Source organism: Acanthochromis polyacanthus, chromosome 20, assembly GCF_021347895.1.
Source record: "Acanthochromis polyacanthus isolate Apoly-LR-REF ecotype Palm Island chromosome 20, KAUST_Apoly_ChrSc, whole genome shotgun sequence".
NCBI lineage: Eukaryota > Metazoa > Chordata > Actinopteri > Pomacentridae > Acanthochromis > Acanthochromis polyacanthus.
Genome location: NC_067132.1, coordinates 10400133 through 10426543, shown reverse-complemented (window position 1 = coordinate 10426543; position 26411 = coordinate 10400133). Strand labels below are relative to the sequence as shown.

At 41.1% G+C, this 26411-nt stretch overlaps 1 protein-coding gene across 6 annotated transcripts in view; it reads left to right on the top strand.

The window, feature by feature from the left end:
* Positions 1 to 24932, top strand: part of LOC110948707 (ATP-dependent 6-phosphofructokinase, platelet type-like) — a 28914-nt gene extending 3982 nt beyond the window's left edge. Inside the window, exons 3-23 of one of the 6 annotated variants that reach the window (XM_051940313.1) lie at positions 1052 to 1129; positions 2299 to 2488; positions 2864 to 3029; positions 4106 to 4150; positions 4264 to 4372; positions 5003 to 5098; positions 5832 to 5924; positions 7209 to 7334; positions 8000 to 8064; positions 8378 to 8447; positions 10007 to 10153; positions 11294 to 11364; positions 12811 to 12898; positions 13675 to 13827; positions 15847 to 15999; positions 16646 to 16810; positions 18616 to 18677; positions 18960 to 19071; positions 19417 to 19870; positions 22061 to 22166; positions 24087 to 24932. In XM_051940313.1, the coding sequence (XP_051796273.1) occupies positions 1052 to 1129; positions 2299 to 2488; positions 2864 to 3029; positions 4106 to 4150; positions 4264 to 4372; positions 5003 to 5098; positions 5832 to 5924; positions 7209 to 7334; positions 8000 to 8064; positions 8378 to 8447; positions 10007 to 10153; positions 11294 to 11364; positions 12811 to 12898; positions 13675 to 13827; positions 15847 to 15999; positions 16646 to 16810; positions 18616 to 18677; positions 18960 to 19071; positions 19417 to 19542 (2115 nt within the window). In that variant the 3' untranslated portion in view covers positions 19543 to 19870; positions 22061 to 22166; positions 24087 to 24932. Of the gene's footprint in view, positions 1 to 1051; positions 1130 to 2298; positions 2489 to 2863; positions 3030 to 4105; positions 4151 to 4263; positions 4373 to 4558; positions 4655 to 5002; positions 5099 to 5831; positions 5925 to 7208; positions 7335 to 7999; positions 8065 to 8377; positions 8448 to 10006; positions 10154 to 11293; positions 11365 to 12810; positions 12899 to 13674; positions 13828 to 15846; positions 16000 to 16645; positions 16811 to 18615; positions 18678 to 18959; positions 19072 to 19416; positions 19871 to 22060; positions 22167 to 24086 lie in introns of all 6 variants that reach the window. The other 5 variants (XM_051940314.1, XM_051940318.1, XM_051940317.1 and 2 more) reach the window with 5 other exon arrangements.
* Positions 24933 to 26411: the final 1479 nt, after the last annotated feature.

The following is a 26411-nucleotide window of genomic DNA, read 5'->3' as shown; positions in this document are numbered from 1 at the left end:
GCAGAATACAAATAAAAATTGAACTGAAAGCACCTCACTTGCTGAGTATCTGTTTTTCAAGAGGCACTCCGATATTCTGATGTACTTAAAATGCTTCACATGCAGCTTTGATAGATGCTTGCTCGGCCACTCTGTTGCTGCAGCACGAACCTCTGACAGCTGTGTGACCAAAAATGACTTCAGAAAGAGTGAAATAAGATATTCTAATGTAAGATTTACCCAAGTGGACCCAACTGATTTTACCTGCTTGGGCTGTTTTCTAGAAGTGGAGCTGTATAACTTATTTTTGTGTACCATTAATGCCTCTCACTTTAGGGCAGAATGTGTAAATGTCATGAAGTGTAAACACCGTGATAAAGGAGGTAAAATAAATGTGGATGTGTGCTCTTTTCTTGCACATTGACATCAGTATTATCCCAGTCTGCATATGTGAATGCAGGGATGTTTATTTTCATGTAGCAGATGTTGGAAGTGCTGTGCTCTGCCTGTTCATCCCGTGATCCCAGCACATCTGTGTATGTGTACGACCTGCTCTGTTACATAACTGACTTGAGGCTTTAGATGAGTCATGTGAGCCTCCCCTCCCGCTCAGGTAGCCCAGTACTATGGCTGTTCTCCTGCACATTTCTGCTGGTCACATTATCAGGATGGACAAACTTTTTCACAGTTAAAGATCTGCACTTCCTGTGGTTTTTTTAAAAAATATTATTTTTTGGCCTATTTTCGGCTTTTTTTCTTTGATAGTCGAAATGAGAGAGAGACAGGAAATGGGGGAGAAGAGTGTGGGAAAGACATGCAGCAAAGGGACCCCAAGCGGGAATCGAACCAGCCCCTATACGTGGTTCGCCTGCTTAACCCATTGAGCTATACAGGCGCCCCCACTTCCTGTGGTTTTGAGGTGGAAGAATTGATATCATGCTGAGTGATGCTGCCCTAATAATGCAGAGTCACTGAGTTCACTGCAGCTGTTAGCCTAATGCGGTTTAGAGTGTTTGTTTGCTAGGCTCCAGTATATCTTTTACTAAGAAGCTTAACCTTTTTTCTTCACCAGGGATATCAGGGTATGGTGGATGGTGGGGACAACATAAGGGAAGCCACATGGGAAAGTGTCTCCAGCATGCTACAAGTGGTGAGTAATTATCTTGGGCAGCATTCCAAACTTCTGATGAAATTACTGCAGTGGGGTTAAAACAGCTGCTTCCTCATCTGTGTACTTCTGTTTTAGGATTTAATGTTTGAGAACAAAAATGAAGTGTTTCTTTTTATTTTTATTCATCTGTATCCTAATTAAATTGCACCATTTATTTTTCAGAGTTAGGAACTATAAAAACAGAAAGATTTGTTGGATTTTCAACTTCGTAATTATGTGTGGAATACAGTTCTATCAGGAAAATTAACCAAATATAAGCTTAAAATCATGACATGTCAACAAAATCACTCTATTCTTCATATGCCATTTTAAAAATTGATAAAAATTTACCATAGATTGTGCAACTCCAAAAAAGTCTGCACTCCTCAAAGCAACTGAGAAGCCATGAGTGACTCAGCTGTGACCAACAGTCACGTGAATAAAAAGGTATTAATTATTCAACTGAACTGCAGGCTGTGTTTATCCAGAGCAAATAGAAGGCAAGTATGGAAACAAATTAAAGGGTTCAGAACAAAACGACACATACTTGAGCAATGAAATGAATACAGCAGTGTGAAAGACAGCTCATTTGTGAAAATGTAAGTAGAAAAATATCTATAGCATTTTAAGCATTTTTTTTCAGTGTTGGTACACCTGTAGGCACTTGGAAAATCTTGTACATATTGATTCCATTTTTTAAAATAAATAGTAAAATAAGTAATTCGACTTTTTTTTGTCACATTGCACTAAATATATTTTGAGTTCTGCCGTTTCCATAGAGGTGCAGGATTTTACATTGCAGTAAAAATTCAGCCCACAGGAGCAAAAACCTCTAAGAAGCTGCTGGGGGTTCACAGAGTTAAGCCGTCAAATATAAACTCAATAGAACAATAGACATCAAAGTTAGTTGTAACTTACAGACAGCAATGCGTTAAAGAGGAAGCTGTAAGTCATGTGAAATAGAAGATAAAGATGTTTTGTGGTTAGAAGTGTCATCTCAACAGCTGTGTTTATCCTGTCAACGTGTCCTAAAGCAAGACACTGACCTCTGCACAGCACTGAGCAAACAAAACTCAGTTGTAAAAAAACATGAAAGAAACTTCGATTCACAAGAAAAACAGTCATTTGGAGCTGAGGAGACTTTCACATCTTGGACTTCTTGTCATCAGGGTGGGACTGTTATCGGTAGTGCCCGCTGCAAGGAGTTTCGCAGTCACGAAGGACGCCTGAAGGCAGCTCATAACCTGGTGCAGCGCGGCATCACCAACCTGTGTGTGATCGGTGGGGATGGCAGCCTGACTGGAGCCAACCTCTTCAGGGAGGAGTGGAGCGGGCTGCTGGCAGAGCTGGTGGAGCAAGGTAGTGGAGGAACACAAAGCTCCTCTTTGTTTTACTCTAGGGCTGTTCTCAAAATTCAGAGCAGAATCATTTTGAGTATCATGTCAAGTATTCTGTTTGCAAAACTGAGCAGCTGCTTTGCCATCCCTAGTATCCGTCAGTTTTTGTGTTTGTAGCACATCCTACAACAGAATTTTACAACATGGGAAACAATCTTTAGTAAAAGAGTCTGATGGGCTTTCTGTTGTAAATAAAGTGCAGTTTTTCAGGATTTCCCCTTAGCTCAGCAGCCTCTGTTGTTGCCACTACTGTGATATTATGGCAACAAGCTGTGAGAATCTGTGGAAGCGGACTGTGAAGCGTAACAGTTCACCCCTAACCTCCGGATTCTTTCAGGTTTAATTGAGGAAGATGCCGTCCAGAAGTACTCGGCCCTTCACATCGTGGGGATGGTCGGCTCCATCGATAACGACTTCTGTGGAACTGACATGACAATCGGCACTGACTCTGCTTTGCACAGAATCATCGAGGTGGTGGATGCAATTATGACAACTGCACAGAGGTGAGGGGAGGATAGAGCAGCTATGCTTTTCTGACTAGTCAGGCTGTGAGAACCAGTGGCAGCACACATTCATTCAGTCCTAAACGGGACACTTACTGCTCTAACTTGATAATAGATAAACATTTGTGATGAATGTTTGTTTAGTTGTGTTTAACTTAGTTTGTGCTAATTTAAAGGCATGCAATATTAAAAGTGCAAAACATGTGTAGAGTCCTGTTTAATTCTGAATAAATAGTTGACTGTTGATAGAGTAACACACTAGTAAAAGTTATAAACAGTGGAATATACAGTACCAGTCAAAAATTTAGACACACCTTCTCATTTATTAGTTTGTCTTTATTCTAATGACTATTTATATTGTAGATTCTCACTAAAGGCTTCAAAACCATGGATGAACACATATTGAATTATGTAGGGCTGCACAATGGCTTGGTGGTTAGCACTTTCACCTTAGCTAGAAGAACGTCTCGGCCATCCCGTGCATGTTCTCCCTGTGCATGTGTGGGTTTTCTCCAGGTACTCTGGCTTCCTTCCTCTCTCAAATTCATTGGTAACTCCAGATTGTCCGTAGATGTGAATGTGAGTGTAGTTGTTTGTCTGCATATGTAGTGCAGGTGTCCCCTGCCTTCACCAGTTCAGTCAGCTGGGATAGACTCCAGCCCCCCATGACCCTAATGAGGATTAAGTGGTGTGGAGATAATGGATGGATGGATGGAATTATGTAGTTAACAAAAAAGTGTGAAAAAAGTCAAAACATGTTTTACATTTGTGAGTCTTTTGAGCTGTGAGCTTGTGAGCTGTGTGTGACAGCCAAATACTACTGAGATGTGTTAAAATTATTATTGATAAGGGGCAGAAATTATAAGCTATAGCTTCTTTCTGCTCCTTTTCATTCATTTAACATATGCAGTGTTGTATTGTTTTTAATGAATGAAATAAATAAAAAGAAAGAAAGAAAGTCTTCAATAGCCTTTGCTTTGATTACTGCTTTGCACACTCTTGGCATTCTCTTGATGAGTCCTGTGCCGTATCACTAAAATGCTCCGCTAAGTCATGTTTCTCTTCTTGTCTTTCAGTCACCAGAGGACATTTGTATTGGAGGTCATGGGCAGACACTGTGGGTAAGAATGCATAAACTTTGTAGCAGATCCAAAAGCATAATTCCTAAGGCAGACACAAAGCTGGTTTTGACCTGTGTATAAACAAAGTGTTCTGTCTGTGTGTATTATCTTAGCTACCTGGCGTTGGTGAGCGCTCTGGCTTGCGGGGCAGACTGGGTGTTAATCCCCGAAATGCCTCCAGAGGATGGCTGGGAGGAGAAGATGTGTCAGAAACTATCTGCGGTAACACAGACAGATTTGTTTCTCCAATGAAGCATATAATACCAGTGCCCATGTTGTGTGATGTTTTATTTAACTCGACAGTGTTGTTATTCTTCTGCAAGGAGGAAATCCTGACTTTTTCTTAATCAGAGAAGACTGACGAGAGGCGTTTTGTTTCTGCTTTGAAAACAATATCCTGTGATTCAGACCCGTTCCAGGGGCACAAGGCTGAACATAATCATAGTTGCAGAGGGAGCCATTGACAGGCATGGAAAGCCTATAACCTCTAGTTTTGTCAAGGATGTGAGTATTTGAGTGTAAAGAAAGGGGAAGCCAGAAGTATGGAGACCTGACTGATGGAGAGCAGTCGTCTGAGCCAGACTTACAGCCTCAATGTTCAAAGTTACAATTTACTTACAGTGTGTGCACTCTGCTGATCTTTTTATTATGGTGTGTTGACAACCAAAAACAAAGGCAGGATACCCATAATTACAAAGTGCCAACACAAGCTGTAGGCTTTTGCTGTCACAGAATCTGTCCTCGGCTTCCAGGCTGTCTTCATCGTCGGGCCCCATGCCTCTGAAAGCCCAAGTCACAGCCACGGTCTCAATTTTTCTGTCATGTTGTTTCTCCACCACGCCCTCCTTGTAGAACCGAGCAGGGATGAAAAGGCTGAATATCATAATTGTAGCCGAAGGGGCGATTGATCGTAGCAACAAACCGATTACCACTGACTATATTAAGAATGTAAGTACAGAGCTTTGTGTCAAAGTGCAACAAGGTTTCGACTCCCTCCTGTATGACCTCTACTACTGTACTGCTGCCCTGGTGTGGCTTTGACTCTGTTGCTGTGTTTCTGGAATGCTCTGTCAGGCACACTCTAGTTTGGTAAGACAGCTTTCACGATACTGTACTACCACTGCTGTAAGACCTCCTCACTAAACCTCACACCCAGACGTTTGCCAAATCAAATGTCATTGACTTGTAACTGCTGCACACATTGTTTTTTAGACATGTTTTGACACTTGCACTGTAAATTTGCTCAGAGGGATTATCCCAGTATGTCATGACTAACAGTTTTTTTTTTTTTATTTGTAAAGCATTTTATTTTATTTTCCTGCCCTGTAGCTTAGTACTTCTGTTTAATTTCTTGCCTGGGATCCTGTGTGAGCTAAGAGCTCCCTGCTAACATGACTGGAAAATTAGAATGGCTTGCTTGTGCTTTGCTGTTTCCCCTTCTCTTCAGCTTTTATATTGTGTTTGTGTTCCGGTGTGGGATGTGCCTGTTCATTTATGTGGGAATTTTTCAAATACAATTATTGCACAATGTAGTTATTTTGCAGTAAACATCATTTTACATAATTTTAGCCATTACCAATGTGCATTAGATGGATTAGTACCCTCTCATATTACGTTTACAGTAGAAATTTCAACATGATGTGACAATAACTGCTAAATCCTGTGTATTTTATCCTTCCAGCTTGTTGTTAAATGCTTGGGTTTCGACACGCGAGTAACAATCCTGGGGCATGTGCAGAGAGGAGGGACCCCGTCTGCCTTTGACCGCATCTTGGTGAGTGCAACACTTTGATCAGTGAGTCCACTGTTTTCATGACACGGAACATTTGCTGGTTCCAGCATCTGAAATATCAAGAATATATGCTTTTCTGTGTCATATTCTATCAGAATAGATCACTGTGGCCTACATTAACCTTATAAACCCCAAGGTGCTTCTTGCTCCTGTCATATTTTTACTTACTGTGAGATAATTTTTCACTGCGGTATGAAGTCCTGCACCTCAATAGAAGCATCACAGCCATGACTACAAGTACAGAGAACTAAAAAATGTGTTTTGAGCAATATAACAAAGTTAAAGTGTTATAGATCATAAAAAGGAAAAAACAAACCTTGAGTGTCTTTGATTATTTTTCAAACTGTTAGGAATAGAGGTTTTACATACTATAGATATTTTTCTGTGTAATTTTTAACCTTGTTTCCAAACTTGTCTCCTGTATGCTCTGTGTAAACACAGTTCAATTCAGCCAAAAAAAATCCCAGAATTTTTGTCACATGATAGTTGGTCGAAGGCTGATTCAGTGGTTGTCGGAAGGAACACAGAATTTGTATGTGGTGCAAATTCCAAATGAGATAGAATAGAATAAATATATTTAGATTAAATATCCCCATTTTAACATTACATTTGGTAACGTGATTTCAAATTAGACAATTATTTCTATTTTCAAAGTTTCTGACTCTGATGAATGATGAAATTTGTGATATATTTTTAATAAATAACGTGTTTCAAACCCACCAGCAGGTTTGGGGGTTATTGGACAGTTTCCGCTTTGTTGGCATTTTATATGATCAAAGTGAAAAAATTATCACAAGTTGCAATAACATTTCCCTTTCCTTATTTGCCTACACTTTGCATGCTTGACCTTCCATTAAGTGTGGCATTCTTGTAAAGTTCCATCTATAAATGTTCACACATTGAAGCTTCCACAGATGCATTTGTTGCCAGTGCAGCTACACAGAACGTTTGCTGTTTAGTCCCGTGTGTGTAGAAATGGCCTGAGGTTTTAGGTTAAGCACATTAACAGATTTGTGGCTCAGCATGTGAAGGACTGCATCACAGACGAGGAACCACACATCCCTTCATGCTCAGCACAAACCAACTAAACGCTGAAGAAGAGAAAAAATGGATTAAATAAAAAAATCCCTACTTTCAGATTCAAAGTGAAACAAAAAAAAAATTGAAGAACTCTATGTCGGTAAAGAAAACATAAGCGTGCAGGTTAAACAAAGTGATAATGATGCAGTTTACTCTGTGTGTGTGTGTGTGTGTGTGTGTGTGCAGGCCAGTCGTATGGGTGTGGAGGCTGTTCTGGCTCTTCTGGAGACCACCGCCAACACTCCGGCCTGTGTGGTCTCTCTGTATGGGAACCAATCGGTGCGCCTGCCTCTGATGGAGTGTGTACAGATGGTAGGTGCTGCACTGTGCTGGAAACAGTCCAAGACAACCACACATTCACACTCATGCACATATTTACAAAAGTATCGAAGCAGACGAGACAGAGAGACAGACGCAGAGTCAGTGGGGATTAGGAGCTGACATAATGATGTCAAAAAGCACAGCCGATTGGATTTGGAGTGGCACTAATGGTCGCAAGAGAGTTGTATTTTTTGTCTGGTTAATGATTATCTGAAGCATTTGGCAGCATTGGCGATGGCTCCCAGTATGATGATGTAAGAGAACCCATCTCCATAGAAACACACAAAGCTGCTTTGTGGTTGTACTCGCCAGTCATGTGTGGATTTTAACAGAACTCAAAGGAAGGTCTTGCTTCTGTTTTCTAACAGTTTGAACACATGTAGTTCTGTTACAGGTCAAAGCAAGGTTACATGTTAGTCTTTTTTTGTCTTAGAACAGATGATGACATGTTTACTCTTGCATTGTTCTTTCTCTCTACACTCAAAGGCAGCTAATCCTTCATTGTTACATCAATAACAGACACTTCAAAGATGGCAAAGTTTTTGTACGCAAATACTTAATGATAACTGATGTAACTTGCACAGCTTTGCATTTCCCGTATGTACAGTTTATGAATAGTGAATTCAGACAGTAAATCACTCTACTGTTTTCCACAGACTCAGGAAGTTCAGAAGGCCATGGACCAGAAACGGTTTGAGGAGGCTGTGAAGCTTCGGGGCAGGTATGACTGACAGACCAATCTGATGTAACAAAGTCATCACTTCCCTGAAGATCAAGGCTGGGAAATCAGTTTGATGTTGCTTCCTGTAGACAGGTGTAGTCTGGAAAGTGCATCACTATGCTATGTTAGAACTCCACTCCTCAATAATCAACATGAAGATCAAAGTGGGAAACCATCTATATCATCTAGATCATTTTTAAACTCATGTCTTGGTTTTGATCCCAGTCTTGTATTTTCTACTATGCCTCAATGCTGAACATGCACTACACAATTATTCAAACAGGTGGACTAATTATCCTTGGTTTTATTGCAGGAGCTTTGAAAACAACCTGAAGACATACAAACTGTTGGCTCATCGGAAACCAGAAACTGAACTGCCAACTGTAAGTCCTTTCATTGACAGTGACAGTGTTGGCAGCTTTGTTTGCTCACTTTGAACGCACCCAAACAAGGAGTTGTTCTTTTCACATGTATGGTGGCTGATCCCTGCACAGCCTGCCTGGAGAGCAGGTTGAACCTTGAGAGTTAAATCAGCTTACACAACCCGCTACGCAGCTTCAGTGTGTAAATGATCAGTAAACTAAAGAATATAGCTGGACTGTGATGCAGCTCATCATCAGTGGTGGTGTTAATATTGAGGTCAGCATGTCATGAGTTAAAAATGGCTCAACATGCCATCTGCTGTTTTAAAATTAAACCTTATACTGACATAGAATTAGACGTATGGGACTTTTCTATGTGTTTAAATTCATATAAAAAGAAATTTTAAGGCCCAATCAGAGATAGCTTCAAACTTTCCCTCTCAGTGATTTTTACATCTAAATATAGCTGAATTATCATTTAACTTAGATGCATGCAGTTAAAATAGCAGGATTTTTATGGTGCAGAGCCGCAACTGGGAAATCGCTAAAATGACTGCTGGTTAATGTGTAGTCTCTCAGTCGCTGTTTCATACCTGCTCCATTGTTTGAAAGGATACGTATGTACAGGAGACAAGCTTTATGTGAGTTTGGTTGAATTAAAGTGGAGTATAAGTGAGCATAGAAAACAGAAGCAAACAGGGGGGACTCGATATGACTTGGGACCATCGTGGTTGCATGCTTTTTAACACTATTCAGATTAGTGCAGTGGGTGGACTTAGGCTGTTGCTGAAGTTACACTTTAATTTTTTATTACACTCTCCTGAGGCTCTGCCTACAAGTAGTGACTCAGCTAGTGCCGTCGTGATGCATAGTGCTGCTGCTATTTTCAGGAATATCCTTGGCAAATGGCAAAACAAAGCTCACTTAGTGAGCAAAGATTTTCTGTAAATATGTGGTTTGGCCAAACTCTCATGTGGGTATTTCTCTGTACACAGGTGCATTCCAGCACGCTAGTTGTGTTGGCATTCATCACTCGTGTGATCGTTTCCTGTTGTTCATTATTAAAAACAGCAGTGAATTGTTTTCCCTGCTTCCTGTGTTTCCCTCATTTGCTGTGAAGCCTGTAATTGTAGCCAGTGCAGGCTTCATATGGGGTCCAGGTGACTCAGTGTTGGTCGGCTGAGTAGTGACATCAGATGAGACCTGGCTCCCCTGCAGAGGGATGACTTGTTCAACCCTGGCAGGAGCTGCTGCTGCGGCTCCAGAGGAGACAGCTCTGACTGAAGATCAGTGAAGTGTACAGGCAGCACGGCAGACTCCATGCTGTGGAGCTCGCCTCAGGGTTTGGCTCCCCCTGTATCTGTGATAATGACCACTGTAGGCCCAGCATGTAGCTGAGAGCGCACCAGAAAGCATTTATTGATTCCCTCTGTGGAGTGTAATCAGCTGTCCTCCAACACACAGTCTGTTATATTGTAGGATTAGTTAAGCTGCATTTACAATGATTACACTGTCACATTTAATGCTAGACTTGCCTGTGATGCATATGTAACCTGTTGCTGTGTGTTTTGTGCCCTCAGAGCAACTTCAATGTGGCTGTATTGAATGTTGGAGCCCCTGCAGCAGGCATGAATGCTGCCGTCCGTTCGGCCGTCAGGGTGGGCATCTCTGAAGGGCACAAGATGTTTGCGGTCAGCGATGGGTTTGAGGGATTCTACAAAGGACAGGTGAGTTTGTATAACACTGGTATACTGCTGCTGTGAATCATTAGACTCTGCCAGAGGAGTCGTCAAATAGAAGAGATTTCATGTTGATATTTTCATTTGTTCATAATTTACCCTAACAGTTTAATAATGCTCATATTACATTTTTTCATCAATAATGCAGAGAGAATTGGCTTAGCCTGATGAGAGTCTGGTAGTGCACAATCACTGTTAGCACCCTGACTGAAGCGTATTCAGGGAAGCCCCGGGGATAATCTCTCCAGATTAATGTAAACCAATTTCTCACACTGACTCTTCCTTCCCTTCCCTGCTCAGATAAAGCTGATGCAGCACCACACTAATCCAATAGAGGGCAGAGATGTGTTCACAAATGGACTGAGCCAGACTGTAACACCTTGGAATAATTCTCACCCTAATCTGAAAGTATCGGGAGTTTTGAAAGCAAGGTGAAAGCAGACGGTGCCTGTCTGAGCTTTATATGGAAACCTGTACTCGACTGTAATCTGAGACTGGGCTGTTTCTTTTAACCATAACTGGTAGAACTGGTTTCACACTCATCTCCTCTATCCTCTCCTCTCCTCCTCCCACGGAAAAACCTTAAGTCACCTCTCGACAGCTGGCTCATTCCAAGAACAGCACTTAACGCACAAACCGAGCATTTATCTTCATCAAAACGTCTCCAACGTCACTGGTTAGTTAAACATCCTGTGTGAGTTCTGGCCAGCTGAAATCCAATTGTGCCAACTGACCCTAAGAAGATTAAACCACGGGGAGTAATGGGTTTCTATAATTCAGTGCTCGGGGACTCTCTGCTACACACCTCTCTGTGTTTCCACTGGAGCAGTTATTCCACTATATAAAAGAGTCTTTCCAGCAAATTAACTCTGCTCTTCACAATCCCTGCACTGAGACCCCAGAAGGATGTGTCAGAAAACAGACAACTGAAGCTAACACACAAGGTTTAGAGAGTGCATTTTAAATGGACCAACAATATACAAACAGTTTTAGATGTAGGGTTTATACATTTGGATGAGAATACCTGTTATGGCAAACAGAAATGTTGATTGTCCTGTCATTTTTCTGTCGTATTTAAAACCGTCTGAGTAAGACATCAAAGAATGCATGTGTTGCTGTTCCTTACAGATTAAGGAGATTAAATGGGCGGATGTTGGAGGATGGACAGGACAGGGTGGTTCTCTACTGGGAACCAAAAGGTAAAGGCCTGAAGGACGAACAGCTGTTAAACATTAAAACCAAAGTCCATAAAGTTTATTGTCATGATAACTGATGAAGTTATGACTTTGAGTGTTGGAGACTACAGAAGCGCTATAGCAGAACTACTGCAGACGTTCTAGATAAATAGCTTTCAGCTTTAAAGAGCAGCTTGTAGGTTGATGATTCCAGTGAATAAATGTGTAGGAAAATGAAGCATGTATTTTGGAAAAAATATGTCCATACGGACAATGATTACAGAATATTTTTGTACCAGAATTCTATGCCTCAAAAACACAGCTGAGCCATGACATCACAAGATGGAGAGAAACTGAGCCAGTTTAGCAACAACAGATGTGGATTACAATGATAGTTTTGACACTGAGGACATTAAGAATATACATTCATACATGCAGGAAAGGCAGCTTGTATTTATGAGCGTGCTGAGTGTCACAGAGACCCGAAACAGATGAGAGTTATAAAAAATAACAGCCATCCGTGAGAAGTTCATTCATGCTGTGATGAGAGCCAGTGGAGAGCAGGTCAGAGGCTGTTTAATAACATGAGCTAACACTGTGTTACGTCTTGGTACTGTAAAGTGTGCAATCACATATCAGGATGTAACACAAGTAGTGTTAGCCGTTAAATACTTGAAGGAATATTGATCCTTGACATTTAGGAATCTAATGCTCAAAGATCAGTTGGAAGTAGTCGTGTATCGCTTTCTGAAACACAGGCCAACACTATCTTTTATGGTGCCACATGAGGGAGAGAGAGGAAGGAGAGGGCTGGGTAATATAGAAATCTGCAAACTTTAAAGAAGATTAACAGCACAGTTAGCATTTCAGGTGTGAAAGTTGGTCCTGCTGACACCAAGCTAAATCAGAACTAAATGGATTGTGTGTACTGAAAACAACAAATCAGTTATCCTTCTCATGTAATTGCATAGAACTCCATCGTATCTCCAGGAACATAATGCTCCTGTCATAAAGGAGTGCCACAGACAACTGCTGGACAGTGTTAAATCATTGTCCTGACAGGTCGGAGTTTATGCTGCATGCCCAGTCACAATATTTCAACAAGATGGAAATCTGTGAAATGCAAATAAATTATCAAAAAAGACCACCTTCTCAGTCCCAGCCACTCATACTCACTCCTACTGAGGAAGAGATGACTCCTTTATGTAACATGATTAAAAAAAAAGATTTTAAGAGCTGTTTCAAAGGCCGACTTTTTCATCTGAAATTCTGCCTTTATGTTTCTTTAGACATCAGACACAGACAATCATTCATTAGCTTTTTAAAACCATCATTTAAAAGAAATATTAAATATAAAGGTTGCGAAAAAATGTACCTGAAAGCTGCTTTTTAAGGAACATTCATATCTATGTGCTTAAATATCTAAATGAATTTGTACTTATGTTGAAATAATATTTCTCTTTTCTTCAGAACGCTTCCTGCAAAGCACATTGATAAAATTGCTGAGCAGATGCGAATGCACAATATAAATGCACTGCTGGTTATCGGTGGATTTGAGGTATGTTTCAAACTATTTGTCTCTATTAATTTATTAGATACTGTTTTATTAATGACGCTATTACTAATTACTTCCCATCTTTCATTTAAGCTAAGCTCATAAGCTGATGAATATTAGCGTCCATAGCAGCATTGTTATTGGTCATAGAATTTAAAAAGACAGAGTATCTGTTGGAACATTACTCATTGTAACTTGTATATATATATATTGCAGTAAGCAGTGTGATGTTGATCTTATCCATCATTCTTATCCCTTTTTATATCAGCACATCACCATATGGCCCCATGTGTAGTCATGTACATAACCATGCTTGAATCATTGCTCTGCCTGTGACAAGATTAACTGCAATGTAAAATTGGTAGCCTGCTGATTTCCAGTCCCTTAACTTTAAGTTTTTAGAGAAATGCTGAATCCTTTAAAGTTAATTATGTAACTCAAAAGTGAACTAACACCATTTAATTGAATTGGAAACAGAGACCACCTGCTTTTCTCCAGCCATTTCACGCACTCCCAGTTAGCCGCTCACCAGCTTTAATTTCCTGTGATGTATGCAAGTAAATGAGTTTTCTTGTCTATGTATTGTATGTGTATGATTTTGAGGGTGTATGTGGAGTGGTTCCTGTCTGTTTCGCTGCTGCCCGTTGTGATAGACCTGGCTCCTCCCCTTGGCACCCTCCACTTATGTCTTTCCCTTCCTTGTGGCAAGTAGCACCTCTCCACCAAACCAACCTGCCAAACCCCTCGCAGACACTAAAGCCCTTGGCTCTGCCCTGCAGGCCTTCCTGTCACTGCTGGAATTGTTAACGGCTCGCGGGAAATATGACGAGTTCTGTGTGCCCATGGTCATGGTCCCAGCCACTGTCTCCAACAATGTGCCGGGCTCAGACCTCAGCATTGGCGCTGACACGGCTCTGAACGCCATCACTACTGTAAGTGATGGGGCCTGGCGACAGGAATAGATTATCTCAGCAACACACAGACACAAACACTCCAGCTGACAAACACCAAACCTGCTGACATAAAACACCAGCCAGTTATATTTCAAGAGGGGAGAAATCGCTCACTCAGTCCTTTTTACCAGTCGCTGCATTTTTATCAGGGATTATTAGGGAAAAAAATCATCTTATTACAATGGCATCTGTCAGCCACATCTGGCATAAAGCTTCTCTAACAACATTACAAACTCACATCTGTACTGTGAGACATGACTGGTAAAGGTAAATGCAAGTTGCAGTGTAGCGTCCCTCCCTTCCCTTCAGGTAAGTAAGTGAGTGACAACATGGAGGCATGCTGTGAGGTGCACAAGCGTCGTGACCGCCATGTTTGCTCTGCCTGCCCTTCTGTGTCTTTGTATTTGTGTCCTCCCACCTATTTTACATCAAGATGAGTGGTTAACAGCATGCAGGTTTTGATGTTGTCGATGTAATTCACACATAGTGCACATCTACAGAGCACAAACTGACACGCACTGTTTGTATCATCTCGACAATTGTTTTTGCCAAGATCATATTTTAAACCATTGGTTCCCAACCAGGCGTCCACGCCAGAGATCAGAGAAAGGCGCAAAACCTTGTCTGCTCTGAGGCTGTGAGGTTATAAACATTAGATTTTTACATTCTGGGTAAAATCAGAGTAACAAGTCACAAGTCTACCCATACGACATTTTTAAAAAACATTTATTTGTTCTTTCCTCAAAATTCCTTTGCTGCTTTGATGACCACACCTCCTTGACCTCTCAGCTTCTGTCCACGCTTTCTTCAGGTTGACTCACTAGCTCATCCCGATTTATTGTCTTTGTGTGCAGTTAGAAAATTACTGACAGAAACGATGTCTGAAAAACGCAAGACTGCTGAAGATTCATTAGTACCTAAAAAAAAAAAAACTCCGGCTGTAGCTCGAGAGTTACCTCAGATTTGGTTTTGTTTGAAGGACAAGGCAGAATTCGACCCGAATGTGTTATTTTGTGGTGAAATGCAAATGACAGCATGAAGCCAAGCAAATTACGGCGACATCAGGAAACAAAACACAGTCTGGTATAGGTGGAAAGATATGCACAGATTTGGACTTCCAGCATCAATAACTCATTAAATATATGTTGTCAAAACATAAACGATTCCTCTTTCAAATGGTTGTAAGTTAGACAATGTGCTACAAGTCCAGTTTAATCAAAAGTAGCTGTCTTTTGAGCTGTGTCTATGTGCAGCCGGCTGTGTGACGAGTGAACAGGGACTGTCTGCAAAACCGCCACAACAGCGAAGAGAGACATAAATATTCAATAACTTCCTTCTTATACACTTCTTATAGTCTGGGGTGCAGCGTATAGGGGGGCTCCAAGCCAAATAGGTTGGGAACCACTTTTCTAATTCAACACAGAATCCGTGCCCATCCTGTTTTCTATAAAGCATCTTTGTAACTTAAATGAACATAAACCCCATATAACAACAAAGAAACAACATCAATACAAAGACTAACATCTCAGAGCCTGATCTTAGCTTGGCCATCGTCTTCTTCATTTCCCTCTCCTGTGTATGTTGATCTGATCAGTGCAGCTTGTCCTGCCTGCAGTGTGACTGCATTGAGCTGCTGAGGCTAGCAAACACACAGATCTCTGTCCCATCTCTACCTCTCTGTTCCTCCATCTCTCCCTGTCTGTCATTCTCCCCTCTGTTATCCTCGTACCTTCCTTCTACGATGTGTTCCCCTTATTTTCTCACCTCTGCTCTGCCACTTTTGTCAATTCTCCTCACTTTCCCCTCTTCACTTTCTTTTCCACCACTCTCTTCACACTCCTGTCCTCCCATCCTTTCTGCCAAAGGGAAGCCGCTATCACACGGAAAGAGCCGGAATGGCAGGACACGCTCTCGCAAACTGAGAGAGATTCACCTCTCTCTCAGCGGCTCGGCCCTCTGAGCTGGCTCTAATGCCTTTTTCATATACTGCCGCTTCAGGCGTTTGAGAGTCTGCTGCAGCTGTATGAGGCTCGTGCTACCTATGAAGAGTTTTGCATCCCGATGTGTATGCTGCCTGCAACCATAAGTAACAATGTACCGGGCACAGATCTAAGTATCGGGGCAGACACGGCCCTCAATGCCATTGTGGAGGTAAGGCAGTCGAACCGCCGCCGGCACAGCTTTGAGTGCTTTGTTCAAGATGCTTGTGCAGAGAGGATGAAAGTGACACATGATGTAAAATATATGAGCGGAGGGAATGGCCCAGTGCTAATACTTAAAAACTATCAGGTTACAGAAGCATTGCAGGAGTATTTTCTAGAGCTCTGTCAACTTAACCCTGACTGGAATTCTAAAAGTAACCTTCAGTATCTTTCATATTTTACTGATCTCAGAGTCGCCTGATATTTAACTGATGGTTAGCATTGGGCCATCAAAGTAAGATTTCACCTCCAGCTCAAGTAGAAAAGATCTCCAAGAATAATTGTACATTTACATTTGAATTATGAATACATTTTCCCGTGCGATGTGCTCTCTCATCCTTCGCAGGACTCCAGTGTGTCAAGTGAAAACAGCGTTTAGCCCGAATTTGTGAAGCCTTTAAATGAACGTTTTACTCAATAAGCATGCTGTTGTGCTGTTGTTTTTCTCTGTGGAATGTCTAATAGCATTTGACCTCTAATCATCACATGTGCAGTCTTGCTGGTTTGATTTCTAAACATATGAAAAGTTTAACCATTTAAATTTGTGTTAATTGGTGAACGTGTACTGACTTGGTGAGCTCATGTGCATGTGTCAGACTTGCGACCGCATCAAGCAGTCGGCCAGCGGGACCAAGAGACGCGTGTTCATCATTGAGACGATGGGAGGCTACTGTGGCTACCTGGCCAGTGTAGGAGGTCTGGCTGCTGGAGCCGATGCTGCCTACATCTTTGAGGAGCCATTCGACATCAGAGACTTGCAGGTAACACACTACCACACACATACCAGTCTGTACTAAAGCTGTAGAAACTCGATTTCCTCTTCTCTTTTCTCACTTTGTACACTTTCAGTTCCTTTCCTCACTTCCTCTCATTGTGTCTTAGTCTCTTTCCACATAGATGTAAGTAGACGCAAGGAAGAGAGGAGTCAGTTACAGACATTTCACAAAGTTAGACTTTTTTTTTTTTAAAGCAGTGTTAACCCTCTGAACCAAGCAGTTTGAGTGTTCTGCTTCTATCACATTTTTACTCACTTCATTTTTTACTGCAATAGAAAGTCTGGAACCTCTATGGAAACAGAACAACCTTAGCTACAAGTAGAGAAAACTCAAAAATGTCTTTCTTACTGTATAAATCTTACGTTGATTTTATTTTATAAGCATTTTGTTAGTTACTGCTGTGAAAGATGCCAGACAAATAAACTGTAGTTACTCTACTGACCTAATTTTATCACAGTTACAATGCCATAAAGCATGTATTACATTTCTTTAATTGCATATTATGCTAGAATAAATATGTACAACATTTTAAAAAATGCCCACAGGTGTTGCCATGACTGGGGCAAAAATGGATGCATTGTACATACATTACTATTGAGAAGTTTGGGGTCACTTAGAAATGTCTTAATTTTTGAAAGAAAATGAGTTTTTTTCAACGAAGATAACATTAAATTAATCAGAAAGGTAGTTGCTAGAGGTACGGACCCGTACTTTCCATTTGCCAATCAGATACGCGAGATCTAGTCACCTGACTCCTGGTGGACGCTGGTGGTACGGACCCGTAGCATCGGTACTACAGGTACGGACCCTAAACCTGACCCTAACACTAACCCTAACCTTAACCTTTGCTTACCTTTCAACAGTTTGCAGTGGTTAGCAGCTTCTTGACTCGCGAGACTCGCGTACGGGTCCGTATCTGTCTGGCAAATGGAAAGTGCCGTGGGCTACGGGTACGGGTCCGTATCTGTAGACACTATCAATCAGAAATACAGTGTAGACATAGTTAATGTGGTAAATGATTATTCTGGCTGATTTTTAATGGAATATCTCCATAGGGGTACAGAGGAACATTTCCAGCAACCATCACTCCTGTGTTCTAATGCTACATTGTGTTAGCTAATGCTGTTGAAAGGCTCACTGATGATTAGAAACCCTTGTGCAGTTTTGTTAGAACATGGATAAAAGTGTGAGTTCTCATGGAAAACATGGAATTGTCTGGGTGACCCCAAACCTTTGTTTTTATTTTACTGTTTACATCTTTAATTTGTTTCCATACTCAAGAATAACGGAATTTTGATGAAATTTCACAAATGTAGGCTCAAATTTAGTCTGACACACAAAAGAGTGTTTATACAAATAATAAGCGAATTAGAATTTAGTGATGGATGTTATATACACTCAGCTGTCACTCTTGAACTTGTTTTATGGCTCTTATCCCAGTTTTTTTTCCTGACTAGATCCTTGCTTGTGTTGGGTCTGCTCTCCGATTTGAATAAAAACATCTGCTAAATGAAATAGTGGAACTGTCAGTCCTGCTGCTGACATTGTTTGTATATTCCAGCCTCAATCGTTGCTTCTTCAGCAAGTCTCCTCTCTCCTCAAAATGCATTTTAGGAACAGAGATTTGCTTTCATAGAGTGACAAGGGGCTAACATTTCAGGCTCATTTCCTATCAGGCCATTTTTTCTGTTTCCTCCACCAGAGGGCATTCAGTCTTTCTTCTGATGCAGCTGTCACACAGCCACCTACTGGTGTTTATTACTTACAGCATGTACTGCTTGTTTCCACAGGCCAATGTTGAACATCTGACAGAGAAAATGAAGACCAGCATTCAAAGAGGACTGGTCCTCAGGTAAGAAAATGACAGTGCGTTTCAAGGCCACGTTCCTTCGGGAAAATGTGCCAAAATAAGGTAAAGGTCAGTCTGCTGTTGGATTTAGTATTTCCAGGCCTCAGAATTTGGCTCTAAGCTGCTTGTATGGTAAACAGATCTTGTGGTGATGTCAACAGTTTAACAGCTGACATTTTGCAGTGCTGCTCTCATTCCTGATGTCAGTAGAACAAAACCCTAAATCCGAAGAAATGCTGAAAATGTGCCTCTGGTGACATTTAGTTTCCCCGTGTGTGTGTGTAGGAATGAGAACTGCAATGACAACTACACAACAGACTTCATCTACCAGCTGTACTCTGAAGAGGGCAGAGGAGTGTTTGACTCCAGGAAGAATGTGCTGGGACACATGCAGCAGGTTGTTTTTTTGTTTTAGAAATCATCAGTGGTAGCATCTTCTACAGACTAAGGGAGATTTAACAAACTGTTCCCTATTTGTATCATGAATATGCATTTCACCAGTTTACGTGGTCTTTGTTGTATTTTGTTTTGTATGTATCTTGAGATTAGTGCAGATAAAACTGGAACAAACTAAATTTGAGTGGTCTCTGAGGATAAATTGGTTTGTGTATCAAATAATGGGATTCAGAAAAGAACGAAAAAGAATTTGGGGATATAGAGAAGTTTTAAAGATAGCACAACAGGCTACAAAAATAAAAAGGGGATTCAGTGAGCAAATGAAACCTGTTTGTTCCTTTGAAAGGGAGGAGCACCGTCTCCATTTGATCGTAACTTTGGGACCAAGATCTCAGCCAAGGCGATGCAGTGGATTACCAAAAAGCTGACGGAGACGTTCAGACAAGGTGAGGTTCATGTCTGGTGTTGTTAGCGAGCTGACCTGTGCTAGTGGATCCTCCTTCCCTACAGAAGCGTGGCCGTTGTGAAGCAGATCTGTCATGGAGTCACTGTGTCTGGCATTTTGATGTATTTTGTCTTCTCAAAGGAAATTAATTATTGATCATTTACACCCATCAATGTAACAGTTTAATGAGAAATTCCCCTGACTATATATTTTCATTTGACAAATAGCAACTGTGAATGATATATGATCAAATATCCTGCCTTAAAACCAAACTGCATGACTAAAATTAAAGTAAAAACTCCTCTTTGTTTGTTCTATGTCTATTTCTCTTACACATGGATGACAAAAGATGAAGGTAAATCTTTATTTTTCATGCTGGCTCCATGACCATCTACATCTTTTTATTTAGCTCCATGCCCCTGTGTGTCATGTCCACTTTGTGCTGTATTTGATAAAAGGCACACAGTCTGCCCAAGTATACACACGTGGACAAAATTGTTGGTACCCCTCAATTAAAGAAGGAAAAACCCACAATTCTCACTGAAATCACTTGAAACTCACAAAAGTAACAATAAATAAAAATTTATTGAAAATTAAATAATCAAAATCAGCCATCACTTTTGAATTGTTGATTAACATAATTATTTAAAAAAACAAACTAATGAAATAGGGCTGGACAAAAATGATGGTACCCATAACTTAATATTTTGTTGCACAACCTTTTGAGGCAATCACTGCAATTAAACGATTTCTGTATTTGTCAATGAGCGTTCTGCAGCTGTCAACAGGTATTTTGGCCCACTCCTCATGAGCAAACAGCTCCAGTTGTCTCAGGTTTGATGGGTGTCTTCTCCAAATGGCATGTTTCAGCTCCTTCCACAAATGTTCAATGGGATTCAGATCTGGGCTCATCGAAGGCCACTTTAGAATAGTCCAACGCTTTTCTCTCAGCCATTCTTGGGTGTTTTTGGCTGTGTGTTTTGGATGGTTGTCCTGTTGGAAGACCCATGACCTGCGACTGAGACCAAGCTTTCTGACACTAGGCAGCACATTTCTCTCCAGAATGCCTTGATAGTCTTCAGATTTCATCGTACCTTGCACACTTTCAAGACACCCTGTGCCAGATGCAGCAAAGCAGCCCCAAAACATTACTGAGCCTCCTCCATGTTTCACCGTAGGGACAGTGTTCTTTTCTTCGTATGCTTGGTTTTTGAGTCTATGAACATAGAGTTGATGTGCCTTACCAAAAAGCTCCAGTTTGGTCTCATCTGTCCAAAGGACATTCTCCCAGAAGCTTTGTGGCTTGTCAACATGCATTTTTGCAAATTCCAGTCTGGCTTTTTTATGAGTTTTTTTCAGCAGTGGTGTCCTCCTTGGTCGTCTCCCATGAAGTCCACTTTGGCTCAAACAACGACGAATGGTGCGATCTGACACTGATGTACCTTGGCCTTGGAGTTCACCTTTAATTTCTTTGGAGGTTGCTCTGGGCTCTTTGGATACAATTCCAATGATCCGTCTCTTCAATTTGTCATCAATTTTCCTCTTGCGGCCACGTCCAGGGAGGTTGGCTACTGTCCCGTGGGTCTTGAACTTCTGAATAATATGAGCCACTGTTGTCACAGGAACTTCAAGCTGTTTAGAGATGGTCTTATAGCCTTTACCTTTAAGATGTTTGTCTATAATTTTTTTTCGGATGTCCTGGGACAATTCTCTCCTTCGCTTTCTGTTGTCCATGTTCAGTGTGGTACACACCTTTTCACCAAACAGCAGGGTGACTACTTGTCTCCCTTTAAATAGGCAGACTGACTGATTATGAGTTTGGAAACACCTGTGATGTCAATTAAATGACACACCTGAGTTAATCATGTCACTCTGGTCAAATAGTTTTCAATCTTTTATAGAGGTACCATCATTTTTGTCCAGGCCTGTTTCATTAGTTTGTTTTTTTAAATAATTATGTTAATCAACAATTCAAAAGTAATGGCTGTTTTTGATTATTTAATTTTCAATAAATTTTTATTTATTGTTACTTTTGTGAGTTTCAAGTGATTTCAGTGAGAATTGTGGGTTTTTCCTTCTTTAACTGAGGGGTACCAACAATTTTGTCCACGTGTGTATGTGGGCTACAGCTGTGATGCCTGAGCTTTACAGCTTTATCAGCAGCCCCCATGTCAGGCTATTTCCAGTTCATCTCAAATCAATTATCTGGAAATGCACAAACATGGGATGTATTAATTCATGTAGTACATGTTTCTTTTTCCCGCTTTGCCCCACACTTTCTTGTGCATCTGTATCGCTTTATGTTGTTGCTTTTATTAGTGACAGTTTCTGTATCATCCCCTCCTTGTGTTTAGGTTCTCTGTAGTATTCCTGTAGCTATTCCATACTGTCTTTAAAATAGCCACTAGCTAGTAAAAAGAGCCATCATCACCCTGCACCACCCCTCACACACACTGCAATGTGTTCATTCTGGGCTCGTGTGTGTTTGCAAGCAAAAGTAACTTGTTGTGTTTCCAACTCTGAATGCTGTGACGTTTCTGTGCAGGCCGAGTGTTTGCTAACACTGAGGACTCCTGCTGCCTGCTGGGGATGCGCCGCAGGGCTCTGGTCTTTCAGCCTGTTGTGCAGCTCAAGGGGGAGACCGACTTTGTGTACGTATCACACTGTTGAACTGAAAGCAACACACAGACTGTGTTGACATGGGTGATGGATGAGTACAGTGGTCCCTTGTTGGAAATCCACGAAGTAGCGACCATATTTATTTTATTATTTGTATATATTTTAAGGCTTCTTAAACCCTCCTCACGTTCTTAAACACTTCCTGTGCTCTTAAACACTTTCTACACTCTTAAACCTACGTAATTTTAACAACACATATGATTCTATATGGATATCACCAGTGAATGTACTACAACATAAAGGATGAAGATGATGATTGTATCAGAGTGAGAATGGACAAGGTGAGATGCTGAACGCTGCTTTACACGGGAGACGGAGGAGACTGATGCTACGGTCACTGAACCAATCACCTCCCACCGCTGTATGCTACGCAGTTTATTTCGATTTTATATTCTTTTGATATGTTTATTGATTATTTTTTCACTTATTTCTATTATTTAAAATTTTTAGGCTAGAAATTGCTTATTTTACCACAAAAATAATTAAAGCAATAAATATATAAGAATACCTATATAAATCCGGTGATTTAGCAAAAAATCTGTGATAGCAAATACAATTTAAGCCTGAATATTCTACCTGGTGTACGCTAAAAAAAAACGGGATATCGCCGCGTGTACACGTTCAGTTCTAGTTTTCTGACACAGTCGAGGCTTTTCTGTTTCTGTGAATCAACCCCAAACTGCTTATAAACCAAGAAATATTTCCCATAACTGCCCTGTGTGCCCACTTTCTTTGGTATCAGAGCCAGGGCTTCATCTGTGTCACACATGGATAGAAATTTTCTTTACGCCCAGAGTCACAGAACTCCATTTTGGTGCCCTCATCCCCCCTTTGTCCTGGTCAATGTGCAGGACATGTCTAGTATTCACTGAGGGTCTCAATAAGGTAAATAAGGCAAATCTCCAATGCAATGTTGGCATTTAATGTCCTTTATAAACCAAAGTGGCCTCAGACAGATTGCCAGTCCTTCACAGGGTCGACACAAACAGCCAAGCACCCTCAAACTTTCTCTTACAGCCAATTTAGAATCATCAAACAACCTAACTTTATGTCTTTGGACTGTTGAAGGAACCTTCTACCTGCGAGGCGACAGCACCAACTACCCTCATTTTCAGCAGCCAGTCAGATTAATTTAATGCCGACAGTCACAGGAATGTCAGATTAAATTGTCAGTTCGTGTTATAAAGATCACAAGCACCTGCAAAAACAGCCGGAGTAACAGGGATAGTCGTATTTATCACGTATACGGAGATTTGAAGAACAAGATTAGTTTGTGTTCGTGTAAACGTCAAACTCTCACTGATCAAAACTGGAATGAGCCTCACAACTGGGCATGCAAACACAATTACAGAGATTAGGTTACACAGGAATCACAGGGAGGACAACGGAGCCTTGAAAACTGTTGTATAATGTTGGCTGAGACCCAAAGTTTGAGAAAGCCTGGAGCACAGACAGACACGGTGACCCACACCGTGGAGCTGAATTATGGGAAATGTAGGTCCCATCAGTTTTGAAGCTTGACCTTTGAACCACGTCTAATCTGTCTCTTTGCTTTATGTAGCTCTACATTAATGTAACTCCTCCTTAAACACACCAAGACCTACTGGCAGGAGTCACAAAGTGTAGAGGCATTTTTTAGTTTTTACATTTTATAGATCAAACAGTGAATTTATTAAGAAAATAGTTAGAAAACTGATGAAGAAAACAAGAAGTTGCTGCCTTCAGTCATGTCAGTTTGAGCATTCATGATGATCTTGTCAGTTTTGAGTCATTTGAAAATACTACATTGGTGTTACGTGAAAGGGAGAACACCAGAATAGAAAGATTCCTGCGTATTTTATGTGAACAAAAACTCACAACCACACTGCTGAGGTTTCTTTATGTGTCTGCAGCCACAGGATCCCCAAGGAGCAGTGGTGGTTGAAGCTGCGTCCTCTGATGAAGATCTTGGCCAAGTACAAGACGAGCTACGACGTCTCTGACTCCGGGCAGCTGGAGCACGTCGTACGCAACCGGCCCAAAGAGTCGGACGCTTCGGTAGCCATGTGAAGGACCGCGCTGTACGGTGGCCTGCAAAGCCCAGTCTGTGTGTAGGACTGAAAGTGTGTGAGGTGTCGCTCCGTGTGTTGTAAAAGAGCCCCAGTAACAACATGCTGTGTTCATCTCCTGCCTCTGTCATTCCCTTCAGTGTTGCTCCTTTGTTTTGTCTTGACATCACGACTTAAGAACTGTAACCTAGCCTCTGCCGTACTCCGACTATCAAACGCACACATGCTTTTGCACACACATACACGCACACACACACACGGCTGTCCTGCCATGCATCTGTGTGTCCTTGTCGCCCTGGATGTTTAGTGTCACCGTTTTTAAAATGCACTTTCTCTGTCTCCAGTCGCTTAGACAGGCTCTGATTCCAGAGCAGCACGAGGACAGAATAGACACTGTCTCTGAAGTAAAAACCAGCGTGTTTCTGCCTAGAATGAGTGTGAAGTTCAGCATATTTATGTGAGACTGATTCAGTTCAGTTCTGCTGCTGCTAGTCAAGAGAGCTGCGTGCTGTGCTTTGCACTGAAAATTAATATTTATCTTTTTGACATTGTTTATTTTGCTCGTAATCATGGATATATTATTAACTGTAGGCACTGCTGTACCGAGTAGCTGTCTGTCATGTTGCACCTACGAGTTAGATGTGTAAGAGACTAATGTTTCCCACAGAATAAAATCAGACTTGAGAAGTGTACGCTGTCCATTATTGTCCCTGGATTATTTCCATGTTTAGAATTCTTTACATTCTCTTTCCACTCTGACAGTATCATATGATGTATATTCTTTGTTGTGTTTTTCTAGCTCTTTATTGAAGCTATGTAGTGTTTATCCTAACTCAAACATTCAAACCCAAATCTAAGGCTCCATCAGTGGAAGTTATCTAGATGTCTTCTTCAAATGATTTCCTTTTCCCCAAAATTCAGCGGCTGTACAGCTGAATCTTTACCAAATTAAAAATACATGTTTGCAGTGACTGACCCACCAGCAGGTAAACAGACAGATTTAGGATTAGTGAAGACACCGATCAGGCACAAACCAGTGATTCAAAGTCTCAGAAGTTGCTGGGCCAGAGCTTTTTTCCTTTAAATTTCTTAGTACAAAGGCTAATCTAATCTAATCATGACAAAGATATAAAAGTGAACCACAAAGGAACCACAAAGATACAGAAAGCGGCTCCGATGAGATGCAAAACATCTTCAGAAACAGAATCAGGCTACAAAGAGATGCAAAATAACTGCAAAGACAGAAACCAGTTGCAGAGATTCAAAATAACTTCAAAGATACAGGAAACGGTTACAGAGAAGCAAAGTAACCACAAAGGTAACAAACTATAAAAAATATGTAATATAAACCAAGAAGAGAAACAAACTGATAAAGAGATGCAAAATGACTCCAAAATGAAGAGAAGGGGAAGAAGACATGCAAAGTGGCAATAAATGAAAAGATGAACATCTTTAAGGAGACCTAAACGTTACACTAAAAACACACACAGAATTAAAGAATGATACATTCGACTATAATAAGATACAAAGTAACCCCAGAGACAAAATGACTGCTAAAAGACACCAAAAGGCAGCACTGATTGTTGTCTTTTTGTGTCTGGGTGTCTTCCCATGAACCCATTATCTAATAATCAGTTCTTGTTGTTGTCTTTTTAGAAACATGCACAGAGGCACGAATGAAAATATGAATTAAAAGCTCAATAGTTTTAAATAATATGAGGATGTTCAGTAATGTGGACTGCACAGTGGCTCCGAGGTTAGTACTTCTGCCTTCTTGCAGCTAGAAGATCCCTGGTTTGCATCCTGGCCTTCCTGGGATCTTTCTGCTTGCAGTTTGCATGTTCTGCCTGTGCAGATGTGGGTTTTCTCTGGGTTCTTTGGCTTCCTTCCACAGTTCAAAAACATGCTGAGGTTAATTGGTAACTCTAAATCCGTAGGTGTGAATGTGAGTGTGATTGTTTGTCTCTATATGTAGTCCTGTGACAGACTGGTGACCTGTCCAGGTGTCCCCTGCCTTCACACTAAGTCAGCTGGGATAGACTTCAGCCCCCCTATGACCCTAATGAGGACTAAGTCATGTACAGATAACGGATGGATGGACGTTTGATAAATGGACGCAACTCCTGACTGAATTTGTCCTGCAATCAACTGCAGACTGTCTGACTGTTC